The sequence below is a fragment of the Eublepharis macularius genome, chromosome 2 (assembly GCF_028583425.1).
Source record: "Eublepharis macularius isolate TG4126 chromosome 2, MPM_Emac_v1.0, whole genome shotgun sequence".
In the NCBI taxonomy this organism is placed as follows: Eukaryota; Metazoa; Chordata; class Lepidosauria; order Squamata; family Eublepharidae; genus Eublepharis; species Eublepharis macularius.
The window spans coordinates 76,058,769-76,077,271 of NC_072791.1; the positions used below are offsets into that span (position 1 = coordinate 76,058,769).

General features: G+C 44.5%; 1 protein-coding gene across 16 annotated transcripts in view; it reads right to left on the reverse strand.

The window, feature by feature from the left end:
• Window positions 1-18,503, reverse strand: part of GPHN (gephyrin) — a 566,991-nt gene that overhangs the window by 128,720 nt on the left and 419,768 nt on the right. For all 16 annotated transcript variants that reach the window (XM_054970790.1, XM_054970786.1, XM_054970784.1 and 13 more), the window contains one exon: window positions 12,944-13,036. In XM_054970790.1, coding sequence (XP_054826765.1) covers window positions 12,944-13,036 — 93 coding nt within the window. The remainder of the gene's footprint in view (window positions 1-12,943; window positions 13,037-18,503) is intronic.

The following is an 18,503-nucleotide window of genomic DNA, read 5'->3' on the forward strand; positions in this document are numbered from 1 at the left end:
ACCAGAAGCGGTTTCCGTCGCACAGCAAAGCCGCGGTCACGAAGCAGACAAAATTGCCAACGGAACTTTGGAAGCTGGTGCAGCGGTAAATACTTTCTCTGCACCCCTTGATAAACAATTGGCACAATTGCAGCAAGCTCTTGTAAGGCAAATGTCTGAACTAATACAGCCTTTATCAAACCAGCCGGCTGATATAAAGCTAGAACTACTCAAAACAAATGCAAAAGTCGATAATGTATTAGATATGGCTTTAATGTCCCAGTGTGATATTCGCGATTTGCAGAATAATCAATCTAGAAGTGGCTGTAAAGAGGAAAAAATTAAAGCTACGCGGAATAGAAGAATCCCAACTTAACAACGATGATTTAATTTCAACTCTAACTTGCTGGTTAAGAAAGCAACTAAACCTGCAAGAAACTGGGAAGCCACTGAACAACAACTGATTGTAAATGCTTTCCGTATCGGCTCTGAAAAGGTGGCTAAGGCAAAGAATTCATCAAGAGACATTCTTATAGAACTAGAGGACCTAAATATTAAAAAGCAACTTATGAAACGAGCCAGGACACAAGGTCCTCTGCTCTTCAGTGATAAGACTATAAACATCTTTTCTGACTTGCCAATGAAGTGCTATCCAAGAGAAAGGAGCTGAGATCTGCAACTTTGGTGTTAAGAGCTAATGTACACTATAAATGGGTGAATTTCACCAATCTTTCCGTCATTGATAATGGAAAGCAGATTGTAGCCTCAGATCCAGAGGAAGCAGAACATCTCCTGCAAAGCCTAAACCTGGAATCTCCAATGGAGGTCAGCAAACCAAGCTTCAAAAGAAAACTCCTGATGTCACCTTCTCAGCAAAAAGGGAGTAAAATCCCAGTTAAAAACATTTAATTTAGGCTATAGCCACTGTGGAAATGCACTGCCAGAATTTTGCTAAAAAATAATAATAATGATAATAGTAACATAATTATCATATCCAGGAGGAGGGGAGTAGGTTTGGTTCCTTTGATACTGCTCCCACATTTTGATAGGAGTAGGAAATTACCTTATGCTAGAGTATATTATACACTAGCCCAAGAGAACACTATTTGATCAGTTTTGTTGAAAATTAATTTTAATTTACTGTTAGTATATTAATCACTAAGTAATATTTTATTACAATACAATTTCATAAATATGTACAGTGTTATTTTGAGGGGGGGGTGTTATAATTATAGATAGAATAGTTAAAGGAAGAAAGTTAGGTAAATAGTTTTTGTTTGTTGGTTCATTTTTTAAGATAAATAAATAAATAAATAAATAAATAAATACACAAATATATCTATACATAGAGTACATTTGAAAGTTGATTTTGTAGTTCATAAGGTGTTGAAATTTATAGGTAGGAAAGTTAGAGATATTAAAATAGTGTCATTTTGTTTTATCTTTGTTTATTTATTTATTTATTGAGGTTCAATATATCTTGGTTAAACATTTTGCAATTTTAGGGTTACTAATTAAGTGTACATAAATAAAAAAGAAAAAGGGGGAAAATAAAAAAGGGGGGAAGGGGGAGGAGGAAGGGGAAAGAGTAAAGCGGGGGGATGTGATAGGAAATTAATTAGTAATATATATATATACATATATTTATATAAAGAAAAAAAGAAAAAAGTAAAAAAATAATAATACAAATAAAAATAATAAAAAATATAAAAATAAAAATAATAAATAAAGAAAAAAGAAAAAAGAAAGAGGGGGGGGGGGAAAGAGTTGAACTTATAAAGCTGTTTCATTGTTGAGTATATATTGACTGAAATTTTTGATTCTAAGGATTTAGAATTTGCAAATATCGTGATTATTAATATTGTGATAGCAGATATATTAGTGCATATTACCTTTTTGTTAGGTTTGTAACAACTCTATAATACGACTATCGATAACAAACTAGTTAAAAAATTTATCTTAGGGTTAAGCCTCTATTATCTAGACATTGTTCTACTGTAAGATGTCATCGAGCATCAAAGTTATTTCCTACAATGTACACGGTCTGGGAAATCCAATTAAAAGGAAAGAATTGTTAATGCCTTGACTAAGACAGGCTCAGATATCATACTTCTGCAAGAAACTCATTTTCAACCAACTCATTCACAAAATCTAACTACTAAACTCTATCAGCAGCAATTCCATGCTTTTGGCACTTCAAAAGCGAGAGGGGTATCAACCTTAATATCAAACAAGGTACCTTTCCAGCTAAAAGACATTATCAAAGACTCAAGGAAGATTTATTTTTGTAAAAGGATCAATTGAGAAACAAACATTTACTTTTGGTTCGCTTTATGCACCAAATCAAACCCAACTTTCTTTTATAGAGAACGCTTTGGATAAATTTGCTCAATTTCAAGAAGGCATCCAAATACTAGGTGGGGACCTAAATTATATTACTGACCATAAATTAGACAGAACCAAAACCAAAAAAGAGAAACCGAAAAGCAGAAAATCGATTTTGAAATTAGCGCAGATACTTGAAAACAATAACTTCATAGACATATGGAGATACCAACACAACACAGAAAAGAACTTTACTTATTTTTCCCCTAAGCATAATATCTATTGTAGAATAGATTACCTTTTCACATCAAAATCTCTTTCTAATAATTTAATCGAATCTGAGATAGGCAGTATTAGTTTATCTGATCATGCTTGGGTCCAATGTGAACTATTAATAGATCTCAACCTCTCCAAACCTAAAAACTGGTTGTTAAATAAATCTTTACTTTCAAATCCAACAGCAATCAAGGAAATAACTAAGTATATAGAAGAAGGCCTACTGGATAATGACACAGAAGATGTTACACCAAGTATCCTATGGGATACGATAAAAACTGTAATCAGAGGTCGCATAATCTCACTCTCGGCTCATATAAATAAACAAAGAAATGCAATGAAACAGGACCTACAAGACAATATTAAGCTTTTGGAAGAAGCCCATAAAAAAACTTGCAGTAAAAAAATCTACAAGAAACTTGTCTCAACGTAAATTATTAGAAACACTGGAAATAAATAAAATTCAAAGAAACCTCCAATTTGTTAAGCAAAATTACTGGTATAATTCGCCCAAATCTTTACGTCTTTTATCATATAAGATAAAGGGGAAAAAATCATTGAATCATATCACAAAAGTAACAGATACTGATGATATAAAACATTTTACAACACAGGGAATCCTAAAAACCTTTGAAAAATATTACACACAACTTTAGTCTTCCAAATACCCGAACCAAAAATATATTCAAAAATTTCTAGAATCATGCAAAAATTTTAAAAAATTAAATAATGATAATAAAAATCTACTAGTCAACCCAATTACCCAACAGGAAGTATTAGAAACAATTAAATAGTTACAGAATAACAAAACACCAGGCCCTGATGGATATCCTGCTGAGTACTATAAAACATTTGCAACACAATTAAGCAAACCCCTGGCTGATGCATGCAACACAATTTTAGATCAGGGAATAATGCCACCATCTTGGTCAAACACAAATATAACAGTAATTTTGTAACAGAATAAGGACAGTACTAAACCAAACTCATATAGACCCATATCTCTTTTGAACCAGGATTATAAGATCTTTGCTATGATTATTTCCAAAAGAATCAACTCCTTTATAGCGCAATACATCCATCCAGACCAGTCAGGTTTTATTCCAAACAGAGACCTGATGAATAATATATACAAAACCCTAAACCTGATTTCATACTGCCAAGTGAACAATTTGGAATCTGGCCTTCTGTCCCTTGACATAGAAAAGGACTCTGACTCAATTGAAATTCAATACCTCAAATTAACGTTGAAACACATGAATTTTGGCCCCAAGTTCTTAAGATTAATAGATGCCATATATTCTCATCCATCAGCTCAAATAAAAATCAATGGTAATGTTTCTAAAAAGATCTCTAGTCAAAGAGGCACAAGGCAAGGGTGCCCACTTTCCCCAATTTTATTTGCCATTTCTATTGAGCCCCTAGCAGAAAAAATTAGAGACACAAATGAAATCCGAGGTATATTAACAACTTTAAACAATTTCAAATTAAGTCTGTTCGCAGATGACTTACTTATTTACTTAGTAGACCCGATACAATCATTCAAACCCCTTCAAAAAATATTAGAAGAATTTAGCCAGATCTCAGGTCTGACGGTTAATTATACCAAATCTCAGCTTCTCCCAGTTTTTATGCATCCTAACACATCTAATTGGATTAAAAAGAACTGCAATTATCAATGGTCTCCTGACCAGATAACCTATTTGGGCATCAACATTCCTACTGATCTGAAAAATTTGTTGAAATTCAATCACAACATTGCTCTTGATAAAATCAAAATTCCCGTCCCGTAAAACACTCAGATGGAGGATTCAACTATCTAGATTTAAATATGTATCAAATTGCGATTAGATTATTAAACATCACACAAATTTAAAAATCTACAAGCATTTCAGATTGGACTAAAACTATACACCCAAATAAAGAAATATCAATAATTCAAAGCTTAATTTGGAATGGTAAAAAAACCCAATTGACAGGAAAGATTAATAACCCTTTTTTTAAGGATATGCTGAAAAATTGGAACCAACATAGGAAAAAGATCTTACCTACCATATCAAGATATTCATCTTTTCTGGGCCAAAACTGGTTTCTCCCTGGTCACACTATAGGCTTTGCAAAAACTTGGCAACAAAACGGCTTAACCCGGCTAATCGATATCTCCTCATCCAAAGGCATATTAGACAAGTTAGAAATAGTCTAACCCTAACCCGCTGGGCCTGGCGGAGAGGAGGGCCAAGCCCAAGGCTTCTTGGCTACATTGTGCAGCAGGACTGGGATGGAGGGATCCCACATCCACCCTGAAGGAGTGCGCAGACTGTTGTGGCAGAGGCTTGTCCGCTCCCCCTGTGTCACAGTGGACGCTGTCGCCAGCATCACTCACCTTCCTGCCTTCGCGGAAAGGCCATGACTGGTCATGGCGGCATTACCCATTCACCCCTGCCCAGAGAAGACTGCCGCTGCTGTTGGCAGGGGCCACCGTGACGTGCAATTTTATGCGCAACAGCAGTTGATCTGTCCCTCGTGGCCCAAAGCCAAAGCATCATACAACACCAACCGTCCGGCCTTCATGGAAAGGGTGTGAGGGTGAGGGATCCATTCCCCCCTGCTCAGAGGGGGCAGCAGGTGCCCATGGAAAGGGGGGGGTACTGTGCAGTGCCATGCTAACACCACCAACAGCAGCAGAGCTGCTCCTCGTAGCAGAAAGCAGCATCAGCTCGCAGCACCACACTTTCCTGTCTTCGTGGAAAGGACGACTGGTCGTAGCGGCATTACCCATTCAACCCTGCCCAGAGGGGACAGCCGCTGCTGTTGGCAGGGGCCACCGTGACGTACAATCTTATGTGCAACAGTAGTTGATCTGTCCCTCGTGGCCCAAAGCCGAAGCATCATACAGCACCCACCGTCCGGCCTTCATGGAAAGGGTGTGAGGGCAAGGGACCCATTCCCCCCTGCTCAGAGGGAGCAGCAGGTGACCACGGAACAGGGGGGGGGGTACCGTGCGGTGCCACACTAACACCAGTAACAGCTCCTGAGCTGCTCCTCAAGCCCAAAAGCAGCAAGCGGCAGACCTCAACCACCTTCCTGCCTTCACGGAAAGGACATGTGACTGGTCGTAGGTCCCATTCCCCCATGCACAGAGAGGACAGCAAGAACACATGGATAGGGGTGCACCGTGCAGCTCAAACCTGTCAAATTCAGCAGAAGCTTCTGAGCTGCCCCTCGGGGTCCAAAGTGGCGGCAGCAGACAGCAACCAACTTCTTGCATTCATGGAAAGGGTGGGAGGGACCCATTCCCCCCTGCTCAGTGGGGACACCAGGTGCTATGGAAGGGGGGGTACCGTACGGTGCCACTCTCACATCAACAACAGCAGCAGAGCTGTTCCTCGTGACCAAAAGTGGCATCAGCTGGCAGCACCACGCCTTCCTGCCTTTGCGGAAATGACGGGATGGGAAAGATAGGAGAGGTTGGGAGGCATCTGAGCAGATCCAGAGAGGGAGAGGTGTGAAGAGGGAACGGGAACTTGTCTGGGAGAGGAGGGCAAAGGGTCACCAGCCATGGAAGCAGCCCCAAGAACTGAGGGAGGCTTGAGCCCGCTGTGGACGAGCTAGGCCGGCTACAACGCCAGGGTGGCTCAGAGCCCGGGTAGGTCCAGGTCCACGGGAGGGTGCCCCAGTAGGTTGAGGTTCACCTTGATGAACGTCAACATGTCCACCAGGTCCGGGTGCAGACGTGCACGGCAGGGATGGAGGAGGTCTCCCAGGTGGGAGAACACCCGCTTGCTCTGCACGCTGGTGGGAGAGCAGGACAGGATGTTTGTTGCCACGATGGACAGGTCTGGCCATCCATCAGATTTCCTCGCCCAATACTGCAATGGGTTGGCCTGGGGGGGCTTGGCGGGCTCAGAAAGGTACTCGCACACCATGGCCCCTGCCGAGTCCTCCACTGAGAGGGATGTGCCCACCGTGCAGCGGCCAACCACGCAGCCCACCAACAAGGCCCAGAAATAGAATGTGTCCGTTGGGATCTCTTCCCTGGGGTGGCTATCTTCCCACCTTCTCCCCCTCCCCCTGCCTCTCGCCGCTGCCCGGTTCCTTCTCTCTTGGCCTCTGTCTCTGGAAACAGAGCACCACTCTGCAGAGCTATTTTTTCCAGTGCTGCATCTGACCCGCCTGCGTGGCGATGCTGCCCTTGATGCGGGGGTCACAGAGGGAGGCCAGTTGGTACGGTGCCTCGCAGCGTAGAGGACGCAGGCATTCAACGATGCAGGCCTGGATCCTCCTGACAAAGTCCCGGACCCTGGGGAGCAGCTCTCGACCTTGCTGGAGCTCCTGCGCCAGAAACTGGTCGAGGCCGTGGATCAGAGGGAGGACCTGACCCAGGCTGGCCTGGTAGGAGCACAAGAGCTCAGTGGCATCCTTGAAGGATTTCAGGATCCAGGACATCTGGGCAAGGACTCTCCATGGAGCTGAGGCTCAACTCCTCTCCCCTCCTCAGAAGATCCGAAGAGGACAGGATGTCTTCCAACGCACCCTTCTGCTCCACCAGAGTTCCAGTGGGTGGGCAGGTCCTGGAAGAGTTGGTGCTCGGGGTCCCCTGCCTCCCCTTGCCTCTGGAACTGATTGCGTGAAGAGTTTATGCTGCGGGAGAAGTGGGAAGCGATGTGACGGCAGCTGTCCAGCAGATTGCACGTCCGCAAGGTTCCCTTGTCCCAGCTATCCCTCGGCTTGCTCCCCAGCCCGAGCACGTCCCGCATCACAAGGTGCAGCTTGTGCGCCATGCACACCAGGCCCAGGAGGGATGCCTCTTTCAGGGCTGTAAACATGTTGGCTCCCACGTCCGTCACCATGAAGCCATGGACAAACCCTTCCACCTTGGACGTCCACTCTCTCAGAGCTGCCTTGATGGTGGCAGCGATGTTCTTCCCAGGGTGGACCTCATCCATCCCCTGGGCCTGAAGAAGAACCACCCTATAGCCCGGTGAACCACATGAATGCCTGCCTCCTGAGCCCTTGACCTCACCCTTTTCAGTGGAGCCACCCCCGACCCTGATGGATCAACTTCCCCCAGGGAGGCCTGCCTGACCCTTCTGCTTCCACCAGCCGCATCCTTGAGGCAAGGCTTCTTGCTCGGGGTGCATTCCGGAGATCCTCCCATCGATCCCGGATCAGAAGAACTGGTGGCCCTCGGTCTCCCCCCGACGGATGTTATGCTGGCCAAGGATGGAGACCACAGGTTCGGTTGGTGCCTCTTCAGGTGCCGAGTCAGGGCCATCGATGACAGGTGCTTCGGGTCATTGCCCCTGCGTACCAGGCCCTCACACACACAGCACCGCACCACAAGGGGTTCAGTAGGAAGGGACCGAAAGTACCTCCAAACATTGAGGTTGAACCATGGCCCACTAACGGTTCCAGGGGAGGGAGGATGAAGGGTTGCTGCTGGATGTGCCATGGAGCTGGCAATGAAAGACGGAGTGATGGGTGGACTGCAGGCAGGGACAGCAGCACCGGTAGTTTGGGATGGACGGTAGTTTGGGATGGGGACGGGCTGGATGTTTCCTCAAACCCCAACCTTTCCTCCAAGGATCCCTCGGCCTCCTCCTCCTCCCCAAAAATTTTCAGGAGTTCCTCTTCCGCTGCCAGCAAGACCTCTTCAGCCCCCTCCACAGCCACAACTGGTGATTTTGTGGAGCGGGAGTCTCTGCTGCTCCAGAGTCCTGCAGAGCACTGTTTCCCGTGCTGCAACCAGGACAATCTCTGCACTCCCCGCCACGACCACTCTTGTCCCCCACCTGAAGCCTCATCGTGCCAGGAAACAACAATTGAGAAGAAGAATGGAGATGACACTGTGAACCCTCAGCCGAGGTGCCCACCGAGCTTGGCCCCAGGGCCTGGCAGCAGCCCTGGCACCAGAGGGGAGGAGGGACTAGAACCCTAGCCCACCACTCCCACAGACCTGAACAGATCAGTCACTAATGTGAGCCCTCAGCCAAGGTGCCTACCGAGCTTGGCCCCAGGACCTCGCAGCAGCCCTGGAACCAGAGGGAGGGAGGGACTAGAGCCCTAGCCCACCACTCCCACAGACCTGAACAGATCAGGCACTAATGTGAGCCCTCAGCTGAGGTACCCACCGAGCTTGGCCCCAGGGCCTGGAAGCAGCCCTGGCACCAGAGGGAAAGAGGGACTAGAGCCCTAGCCCACCACTCCCACAGACCTGAACAGATCAGGCACTAATGTGAGCCCTCAGCCGAGGTGTCATGGCCCAGCCTGGGCTCAGTGAGAGCGAGGACTCCTCCTCAGGAGGAGAGGGGCTTCGTGTAGCCAGCCAGGACTCCTCAGGAGAAGAGGAGCTCCATGCAGCCAGCCCTGACTCAGCAGAGGCTGGTAATCAGGAGCCACAGCTGTTGGCTAATCGGAGCCTACAGCCAGCAGCTGAAGCAGAGCCATCAGTACTCTCCAGCCCCAGCACCACAGGGGAAGTGCAGCCAGGGACTTCCACAGGGGAAGCTCAGTCAGGGACTGCCAGCACCACAAGGGAAGCCCAGCCAGAGGCTTCCACCCCCCCAGGTTCACCCACACCCAGAGAACGCCGCAAACAGCGCCAGAGACTGGAGCTGCAGGAGAGATGGCGCAGTGCTCGTCTCCTGAGCCGACGCCTGCTGCTGGAGAGTGATGATGAGTAGCTTCAGGATGGAGCCCCAGCAGCTGGCTGAAAACCATGCCTGGCTATAAAAGCCAGTCAGGAGCAACAGCCAGGCGTGGAAGCAACGTCTCTACTGCCTGCAACCACTCCGTGCTCCGTGAACCTTGCTCGTGCCTACTGTTGGACCTGACACTACCGGTAACTGACCTTGGACTGTGCCTGACCTTGCTCTTGGACTCTGGACTCAACTCTGGCATTAGCTTGTGCTCTGACCACTGCTTTGACTTGGCTTTTGGCTCCTGAAACTCCCTCTGGACTTGGTATCAAGGTTTGGACCTGCACCACCCTGCTTGGGCTGGCCCAGCCCATGACACGAGGTACCCACCGAGCTTGGCCCCGGGGCCTGGCAGCAGCCCTGGCACCAGAGGGAGGGAGGGACTAGAGCCCTAGCCCACCACTCCCACAGAACTGACCCGATCAGGCACTGATCAATAATCAATGTGAGCCCTCAGCCAAGGTGCCCACTGAACTTGGCCCCAGAGCCAGGCAGCAGCCCTGGAACCAGAGGAGATAGATCCCTATCCCCCAAATCCAAACTGAATTAGTCTCTCTCCCCAAAGGCTAGCAAGTGGCAAGCAAGAGCTCTGTCCCACTCCACTGCTCGCTGAAAGTGAAACCCAGCCTGGGAGACCATGGTTATTTATAAGCACAGGTCCCACTGAGCAACGCAGGAGGTCTGTGTTTGGCCATCAGAGCTGCCTATCAGGGTTTGCAGGGATGAGATTGGAGTGTTCGTGGCTACAGGACACCCCCTTCCCCCTCCCTCCCCTGGGTGTCTTCTCCCAACTTGTAACTGCTTTGCAGCTCCGTGCTTGGAAGGAAGACCTGCCGATCAAGGTAAGCTGAGCTTCCATTCGGGTTTCCAGGGCGACAGAAGGAGCGCAGACAGAGTTCAGGCATTCCCCCAGCTCCGTTGCTAGGGGAATTGATTGCTTGGGTCTGAGTGTCTGGCTTCCCGAACCGCGGCCGAATGCACCGAACTAGGCTTTTACCGACCACTGGTTCGTTGGCTGTGGCCGATAACGAACCACCGGATCGCGATCGCCATTTTCGTGGGTTTTTGAAGTTCGTAATGCGGTTCATGCCCATCTCTAGTAATCACTACTGAGAAGTTACACAATTTTAAAATTGACAATGAGGAAATTGAAATTGTCCAAGATTTTCTATTCCTTATCTCAATCAACAACCAACAGGGAAATTTCAATGAGGAAATCAGAAGGAGACTGAGACTTGGAAGAGCAGCTGTGAGGGAGCTAGATAAGATCCTTAAAGATGTCTCTCTGGAACCAAGATCAAGATAATTCAAACAATGTTATTCCCCATTACAATATATGGATGTGAAAGTTGGACAGTGAAGAAAATTGATAGGGAGAAAATTGATTCATTTGAAATGTAGTGGTGGAGGAGAGTTCTGTGGATACCATGGACAGCCAAGAAAACAAATAAGTGGGTATTAGAAGCTTCTCCCTAGAAGCTAAAATGACAAAACTGAGGCTATCGTACTTTGGTCACATTATGAGAAGACAAGAATCTCTGGAAATGTCAATAATGCTATTAGGAAAAGTAGAAGGCAGTAGGAAAAGAAGAAGACCTAAAACAAGATGGCTTGATTCAATAAAAGAGGCAACATCCTCCAGTTTGCAAGATCTGAGCAAGTCCGTTAATGATAGAACATTTTGAAGGTCTTTCTTTCATAGGGTCACCATAGGTTGGAGGTGACTTGACAGCACATAACACACACACTATAGTTGAATGACATGTGGGGAGCCAGTTTTGTCAAATAGTCAATAATGGAAACTTTCAGGAGCCCTTTATTTCACCTCATGCCTCAAATAAAAACATGTATTTGCTGCACTAATCTGTACGAGATGCTGACATTCAGTGGATGCAATGCAATTTTTCTAAAACTAGCTATCCCCTAGAATTGGTTACTGCCAGCAAGAATTGTCTGGCCAATTTGTTCTTTCCCCCTATACATGGTTTTAGACTAGCTCTAAAGCAGTCTTTTCTGAGATGCTTGGTTGCTAGATACAAGATTCACCCTCAGTTTACAACACCAGAATGTGCCTTACTGTGTACAGGATGTTCAAGAGGCAACTTTTTCAATAAAGCGGGTGCCAATCACTTCTGTCCTATTGTTTTCTCCCTGCAGCTGAAAGTTGAGTCTCCTGAAGTATTCTGGCAGGATCATATCAGCATGTCAAAGAGAACCACTCTCTAGTGGGCCTTGCCAAACATGTCTGAAAAATTTCTAAGAGGCAAGGAATACATCTGGATGTTTTTTTAATACCAACATTCCTCACAAAGTTGGACTACAAGCCATTAGGAACATCATTGCTGACAACACCACAGCAGACCTTGCTACCAAGCTCTGCCAGTTTGCCTTCACCCACAACTACTTCAGATTCTATGAAGATGTATTCCTTCAAATCAATAGGACAGCCATGGGCACTCACATAACACCACAATACACCAACGTTTTAATGTCTGACTTGGAAATGCACTTTCTCAGCTCCTACCTGCTAACACTTCTCCAATACTTAAAATTTATTGACAACATTTTCCTCAGCTGAACACATGGGAAAGAAGCACAGGAGGAATTCCATCAGGCCTTCAACAACTTCCACCCCACCATTAACCTGACCATGAAGCAATCCATACAGGAAGTACATTTCTAGAAACTACTGTACAAATACATTACGAATCCTGAAGAACGACCTTATACTGGAAACCCACTGATCGGAAAACATATCTACATGTCTCCCGTCACCATCCCAAACACAAGTCATCATCTACCGTCAAGTTCTATGTTACAACAGCATCTGTTCCAGTCCCTCTGTCAGAGATTCTCACCTGCAGGATCTACAACAGAAATTTTTGGAACTACAGTACCCACTTGATGTAGTAAGGAAACAGATTGACATCTAGAATGATACCAAGGGATAACCTGCGACAAGACAAGCCTAAACAAAATGATAATAGAGCACCACATAGAGCTCTCATCTCAAACCAGTTCAACACATCATCAATGACTTGCAACCGATGAGTGATTCTGCACACGTTGGATAATGCACTTCCAATCCTCTTTATAGATCATTTGGAATGGATTTTTTTTGTGTGTGGAACAAAAAATCCACCTCAAACAATTGATAAAGTGCATTGAAAGTGCATTATCCAACATGTGCGGAATCAGCCTATGCTGGACAATGATACTCTTCTCTCATAAGCATTGGAAGGCAAATCTTTTCTTGCTCACAGACAGCCTCCTAACCTTAAACAACTTCTCAGTCATAATAATGTACTTCGCAGCACTGAGATTGACTCTGGGACCACAGCCTGCAATAAAACCATGATGTCAACTCTGTCCCTATATTTACTCCAACAGCACAGTCACTGGACCTAACAACACCAGTTATACCATCTCAAGATCATTCACTTGTACATCTACTAATGTTATGCTATCAAGTGTGAGCAATGCTCTTCATTTCTTTACATTGGACAAACAGATCAGCCCCTATGCAAAAGAATAAATGGACATAAATTTAACATTAGAAATCACACTCTAAAGCCAGTGGGAAAACATTTTAATCATCCAGGACATTCCATTGCTGACCTAAATTTATAAAAATTAACTTTATGGGCAGAATCATAAGCATTTACCTCTCACGGCATAACCATCTTTTACTGAAGCTGGAAAGGGCGGTAGGTTGTCTTTTGCATAAACATCTTGGGCAAGAACTCTGCCCATCCCATCTAACAGTGGAGAGAAACAGACAGAAAGAAGAAACAGATCCTTGTTAGAAAATCCAGTGTAAAAAGAATAAAACTTACTGCGGAATATTTCCACTAATTTAAGTTCACCTGTAAATAACACTTCTCCATAAGCCTTTGATTTTTGTCAGTATCATAATAAGTAAGGAAGTTATTTGAAAAAATCAGCCTCAGATAAAGAGGTAAACACATGCAGTTTATTCAGTATCCATTTTGCACCAGAATTAACAGGGTAGCATTTTACTGAAAGTTCAGTATCTAGACTATGTACAGACAACTGAGAAACAAATCCATTTTCCTATTACCTGAAAAGCCATAAAAAGAAAAACTTTTAAGAAACACTTAGAAAAGATAATACTGTGTACTAGATGTTATTGCTGGACTGTGGAGCAGAACAGCTATATAGGTGAGTTTCACAGTGCTGGAGTTACTGTTGAGAAAACCCTGTTACATACTATCAACAATCTTACAGAGGCATTTCAGAGATCCTTTTATGCAGGGCTCATTTTGAGGGGGAACGCACAGGAATGCAGTTCTGATAGTTCCCCATAGAGGTCACATGTCAGGTGGCCCTGCCCACCTGACTCTCGACCATTTTGGACCCGTTTCGGCCTGAATTGGGGCCAAAATGGCCCAGATCGAGCCTCTGATGGGTGGTGGATCACTCTCTCACTCAGCAGCAGCCCAATCCTGACCATTTTGGGCCCCTTTTGGGCCATTTTCATCCCCTTTTTGCCATTTTGGGCCCAATTTCGGCCCTGAATGGCCAGGATTGGGTCCAAAACAGCTAGGATAGGTGATATCAGGGGGCTGTGGTATATGCAAATCAGTTATGCTAATGACACACATCCAGTGATGTCAAGGGGCATGGCATATGCTAATGAGTTATGCTAATTAGTTATGCTAATGAGTTCCTCCAGCTCTTTTTCTATGAAACGATCCCTGCTTTTATATGCTTCCCTTTTTCATTTCCTATATTCAGGAGGGCTTTCTTACACAGGTAATATGGCTGTGCTGTAAAGAAATGGTTCAAAGAGATATTTTGATAAAGGGATAGGATCTATAGACTATACTACAGTGCACTATTCTTTTATTGTACTCCTGTAAAATTCCTTGTTTTGTTTCAGCATTGTATCAGTTTTTTACTATTTGCAAAATTCTGCAATCTATAACCGATTGTATTGTTTATTTAATGCCCCAGCTGTTGATCGTATTAAATTACACTGTGTAATTTGCCTCGAGTCTCAATGAGAAAGGTAGGTCTCAGTGAGAAAGACAGATTATATGTAAATAATAAACAAACAAAATAATCTTGGCAGAAAGCTCTACGTGGTCCTGCTGTTGGAAAGCCTTTTCTCCCTCTTCACACCAATAGTGAACAAAATACTAAAGAAAGATGGCACATTATATACTTTAGTGAATGATCTAGCGCTTCTAGATAAAATAAGATAAATCAAATGGGAAATCCAAGTTACGTTCTTCCCAGAATTTTGCTTCCAGATGCTCTCATTTACTTGTCACAGACATTACTGAAAGTGGGTAGTGGAGCCTGAAATCATCAGTGCCAAATCCTTTCTAAACCCATTCTCTTTCTATAATTTCTTCTACCAAGGGTGATTTCAGGGGAGCAACTTCATACTTTGTGTACATTGGAATTTCTTTAGTAAATTTTATTTTGAAATAATACATATATAATAGAAAAATGTAAGAAATTGAAGGTTTGTTTTCACTTACCATGAAGCTTCCTCCTCAGTGGTCTGGGAGTGGGGCAATGTAATGATTTCAAGTAAATGTGTGCATGTGTCTTTAAATGCTTGGTTTGAGCTAGGTGAAGAGTGGGGGTGAGGGAGGGATGAGTGAGTGATATGATTGGTTGATGACTGAGAGTGTGGGTGGAGTGAATGGAGTTTAGACTGACAGTGCAGGGAGAAAGGTTTCAGTCAGAAGAAAGCAGGCTAGCTGTGTGCTGCCTGAGTATATTGAAATATTTATGAGAGAAATATAACCTGTGTGGAACCTGAACTGAGCATGTTTGTGAAAGGACACTCAGGGAAAGAGAGGCCAGCTGTGTGCTGCCTGAGCAGGTTTAATATTTCTGTGAATGAGAGTCAGAGAAAGAGAGGCTGGCTGTGTGCTGCCTGAAGAGTTTAAGCATTTCTATGAGAGAAATATTGAGTTAGAGAAAGAGGCTGAGTGCGAAGCCTTATAGGAGATCTGTGTGAATGAGTTTATAGGAAGTAACTTTAAGAACTGAGAACAACGTTTATGAAACCGATACGCTTCTTGACTAAATAAAAGTTTATTTTGTTTTGTTATATCCCAGAGTGGCTGTCATTGCTATATCCCATTCCTATCCTCAGGGCCACATAGAACCATGAAGGAGCCTGACGCTTAGGAATGTTACCAAAGGGAAAACTTAAATAAAATATATTGGAATATAATATTCCTGGTGGCAGCAAACTACCCAGAGGGTGTTAAGGGAAAGATTAAAATAAATATCTACTCAAAGAAAGTAAAGGTCATAACAGGCAGTCTGTACTTTTGGGAACGTAGCTCCTCCTCTCTGAAGCAGGGTCAGCTGACTCTTTTGATCCCGAAAGGGAGGGGCTCGTTCCTGGGATCTCCAGTTTTTAAGCCACGAGTCTTCAAATAACTGTATTAATTCTTAACATCATAGCCTCCTCACCTTTCTTTCCATTTACTCATTTTATATTCTAATGTTAACTTCCTTAACACTATTTTAAACTAACTATGTACGCCCCTCTGATTTTCAACATAAGCAAGGGCCACTTGCATATCTTGGATTTTTAATAAAGTTATTACTTGCAGCTTAGTACAGTACAATAAAACCCTCCAATCTCTGGAGCCACCCTTCCTCCTTGGGTGGGTAGGACTGCCCCACTACTGGACCACCAAGAAGGAAGCTTCACAGTAAGTGAAAACAAATTTTCCAGTCTCCAGTGGTCCAGGGAATGGGGCAGTCTGTACTTTTGGGACACAACAAAGCAGTGTGCCCCATGGAGGGTTGGATGGACTCTGTGATTAGAGCTTGTGTTGCAACACTCTTCTTCTGAAGGCTGCCTCAGCTGAGACTATCCTGTATATTCTATAAACATATTCTATATGTTTGGTGAATGAATGCATCAACCTCCATGTTGCAGCTTTATATATCATTTCTAGTGGGAAGATCTATAAGCTGCTGAGGTTGCCACTCCCCTCAGTGTAATAACCTGTAATACCCTGGGGTGGTTCTAGGTTCCTGGCTCTGTATGCAAAGACTATACACCTCCTAATCCACCTGCTCAACCTAGAAGTAGATACGCTGTTACCCAGCGATGACTTCTTGAATGACACAAACAATGCCTCTGACTTCTTCAACTGTTCTGTCCTATCTATAGGACAAAACAGTTAGTGCCCTGTGAACACTGAGGCAATGCCATTCCCTTTCCTTATCATGTGTGGGATTTGGACAGAATGATGGAAGAACTATTTCCTCACTCCTATGAAACATTAAATGTACTTTTGGAATGAAGGCTGGGTCCGATCTTAAGACAACTTTATCTTTGTGGAATATACACAATTCCCTGTCCACTGATAGGGCCCTAAGTTTGGAAACCCGTCTTCCTGAGGTAATGCCTATTAGAAAGATAGTTTTGAATGTCAGCTCATTTATGGGGCATGAGCTATGGGCTCAAAACCTACCTTGGTTAGTGCTTTCAGAACTCTATTGAGATTCCAGGTGGCAAATCTATGTACCCTTGGGGGATTGATCAGTGTGGTACCCTGTAGAAATCTCTTAACTGTGTTTGGGTATTGGGATAGAAGTCTACCCCTCTTGGAACCCCTAATCACTGCAATAGCTGACATCTGTCTTTTAAGGATGCTGGTACTAAGGTCCTACCTTCTTGTAGAAACATGAGAATCTCCCTAACGGAGACTTTTAGAGGGTCCTTTCCCCTATCTGTGCACCAGACTTGAAAAATCTTGCCAAGTGCTATTGTAGCTCCTGTTTGTGGAGCTCTTTCTAGACGTTAGCATTGTATGGATCACTGTCTCTATATACCTCAACTCTTTCAACTGCCCGCGTTCAACTTCCAGGCTGTGAGATTTAATAGTGCTGGTTGAGTGTAGAATTGTCCCTTGAATCAGCAGGTCCTCTTGTAGAGAAAGATGCCATGGGTCCGTGACTAAGAGTCTCACCAAATCCTGGAACTAAGCTCTCCTCGGCCAATAAGGTGCGATCAGTATAATTTCCGCCCCCTGTTTGATGATTTTCTGCACCACTCTTTGCATTAACTGTATCGGTGGGAAGGCATACAGAAGCAATCAAAACCAATTGCCGCTCAGGGCATCTGCTTCCCAAGCCTGAGGGTCTCTTTTCCTTGAAACGTATTTCTGAATTTGGTGGTTTTGATTGCTTGCAAACAGGTCTATTTTTGCCTTTCCGAATCTCTGGCAGATTTGCTGGAATACTTTCTTGCACAACATCCACTCTGATTGATCTACCTTGTTCCTGCTTAGCCAATCGGCTGCTGAGTTGTCTTGTCCGGGTACATGAATCGTCTTTATTGATCTGATCTCCGCCCACTTCATGATAACAGTGGCTTCTCTGGGAGTGATTTGTATCTGGCTCCTCTCTGCCTGTTGACATAAGCCTTGGCAGTCATGTTGTCTGTTTTCACTAATACATGGCATCCTGATAGTAGATCCTGGAATTCCATCAGTCCTCTCCTGATGACCTTGAGTTCCAACAGATTTATGCTCTTGGCTCTCTCCTCTTCCTTCCAGGTGCCCTGGGACATCCTTCCCGGGTATGTGCTCCCCAGCCCCACAGGCTGGCATCTGTAGTCATGATGACCCACTTCACGGAGTATTTGTTGTGGGGATAATAATAACATACTTCGTAAACCGCTCCGAGTGAGTGTTAAGTTGCCCTGAAGGCTAGCATCATATGGCAGGACACCATTGTGTCTATAACCACTCCCAGATGAGTGATTTTCGGAGTGAGGAGTAGTGTGTTCTTTTCTTCGTTTATCACAAACTCAGGGTCCCTTAGGCAATATATTGGGGATTTCATTGCTTCCAGTCCTGTCTCTAGTGACTAGGCTTTGATGAAGTTGTTGTCCAGGTATGGGAACAACGATACACCCTGAAGTCTCAGCTGTGCCAATAGGGCTACCAATACCTTTGTGAATACCCTGGGCAATAATTTTAGGCCGAAGGGTAACTTGTGATACTGGTAGTTATTTTCATCATACACGAATCATAGAAATTTGTGGTGAGACTCCCTTATCAGGACATGCACGTAGGCCTCTGATAGATCGATGGAAGCCAAGAAGTCCTTTTCCTGAATGATTGTCACAATTGATTTGAGGGTTTCCATTTTGAATGTGCATGTCTTGATGAATTTAGCCATTTTAGACCCAAGATGGCCCTCACGTCCCTGTTC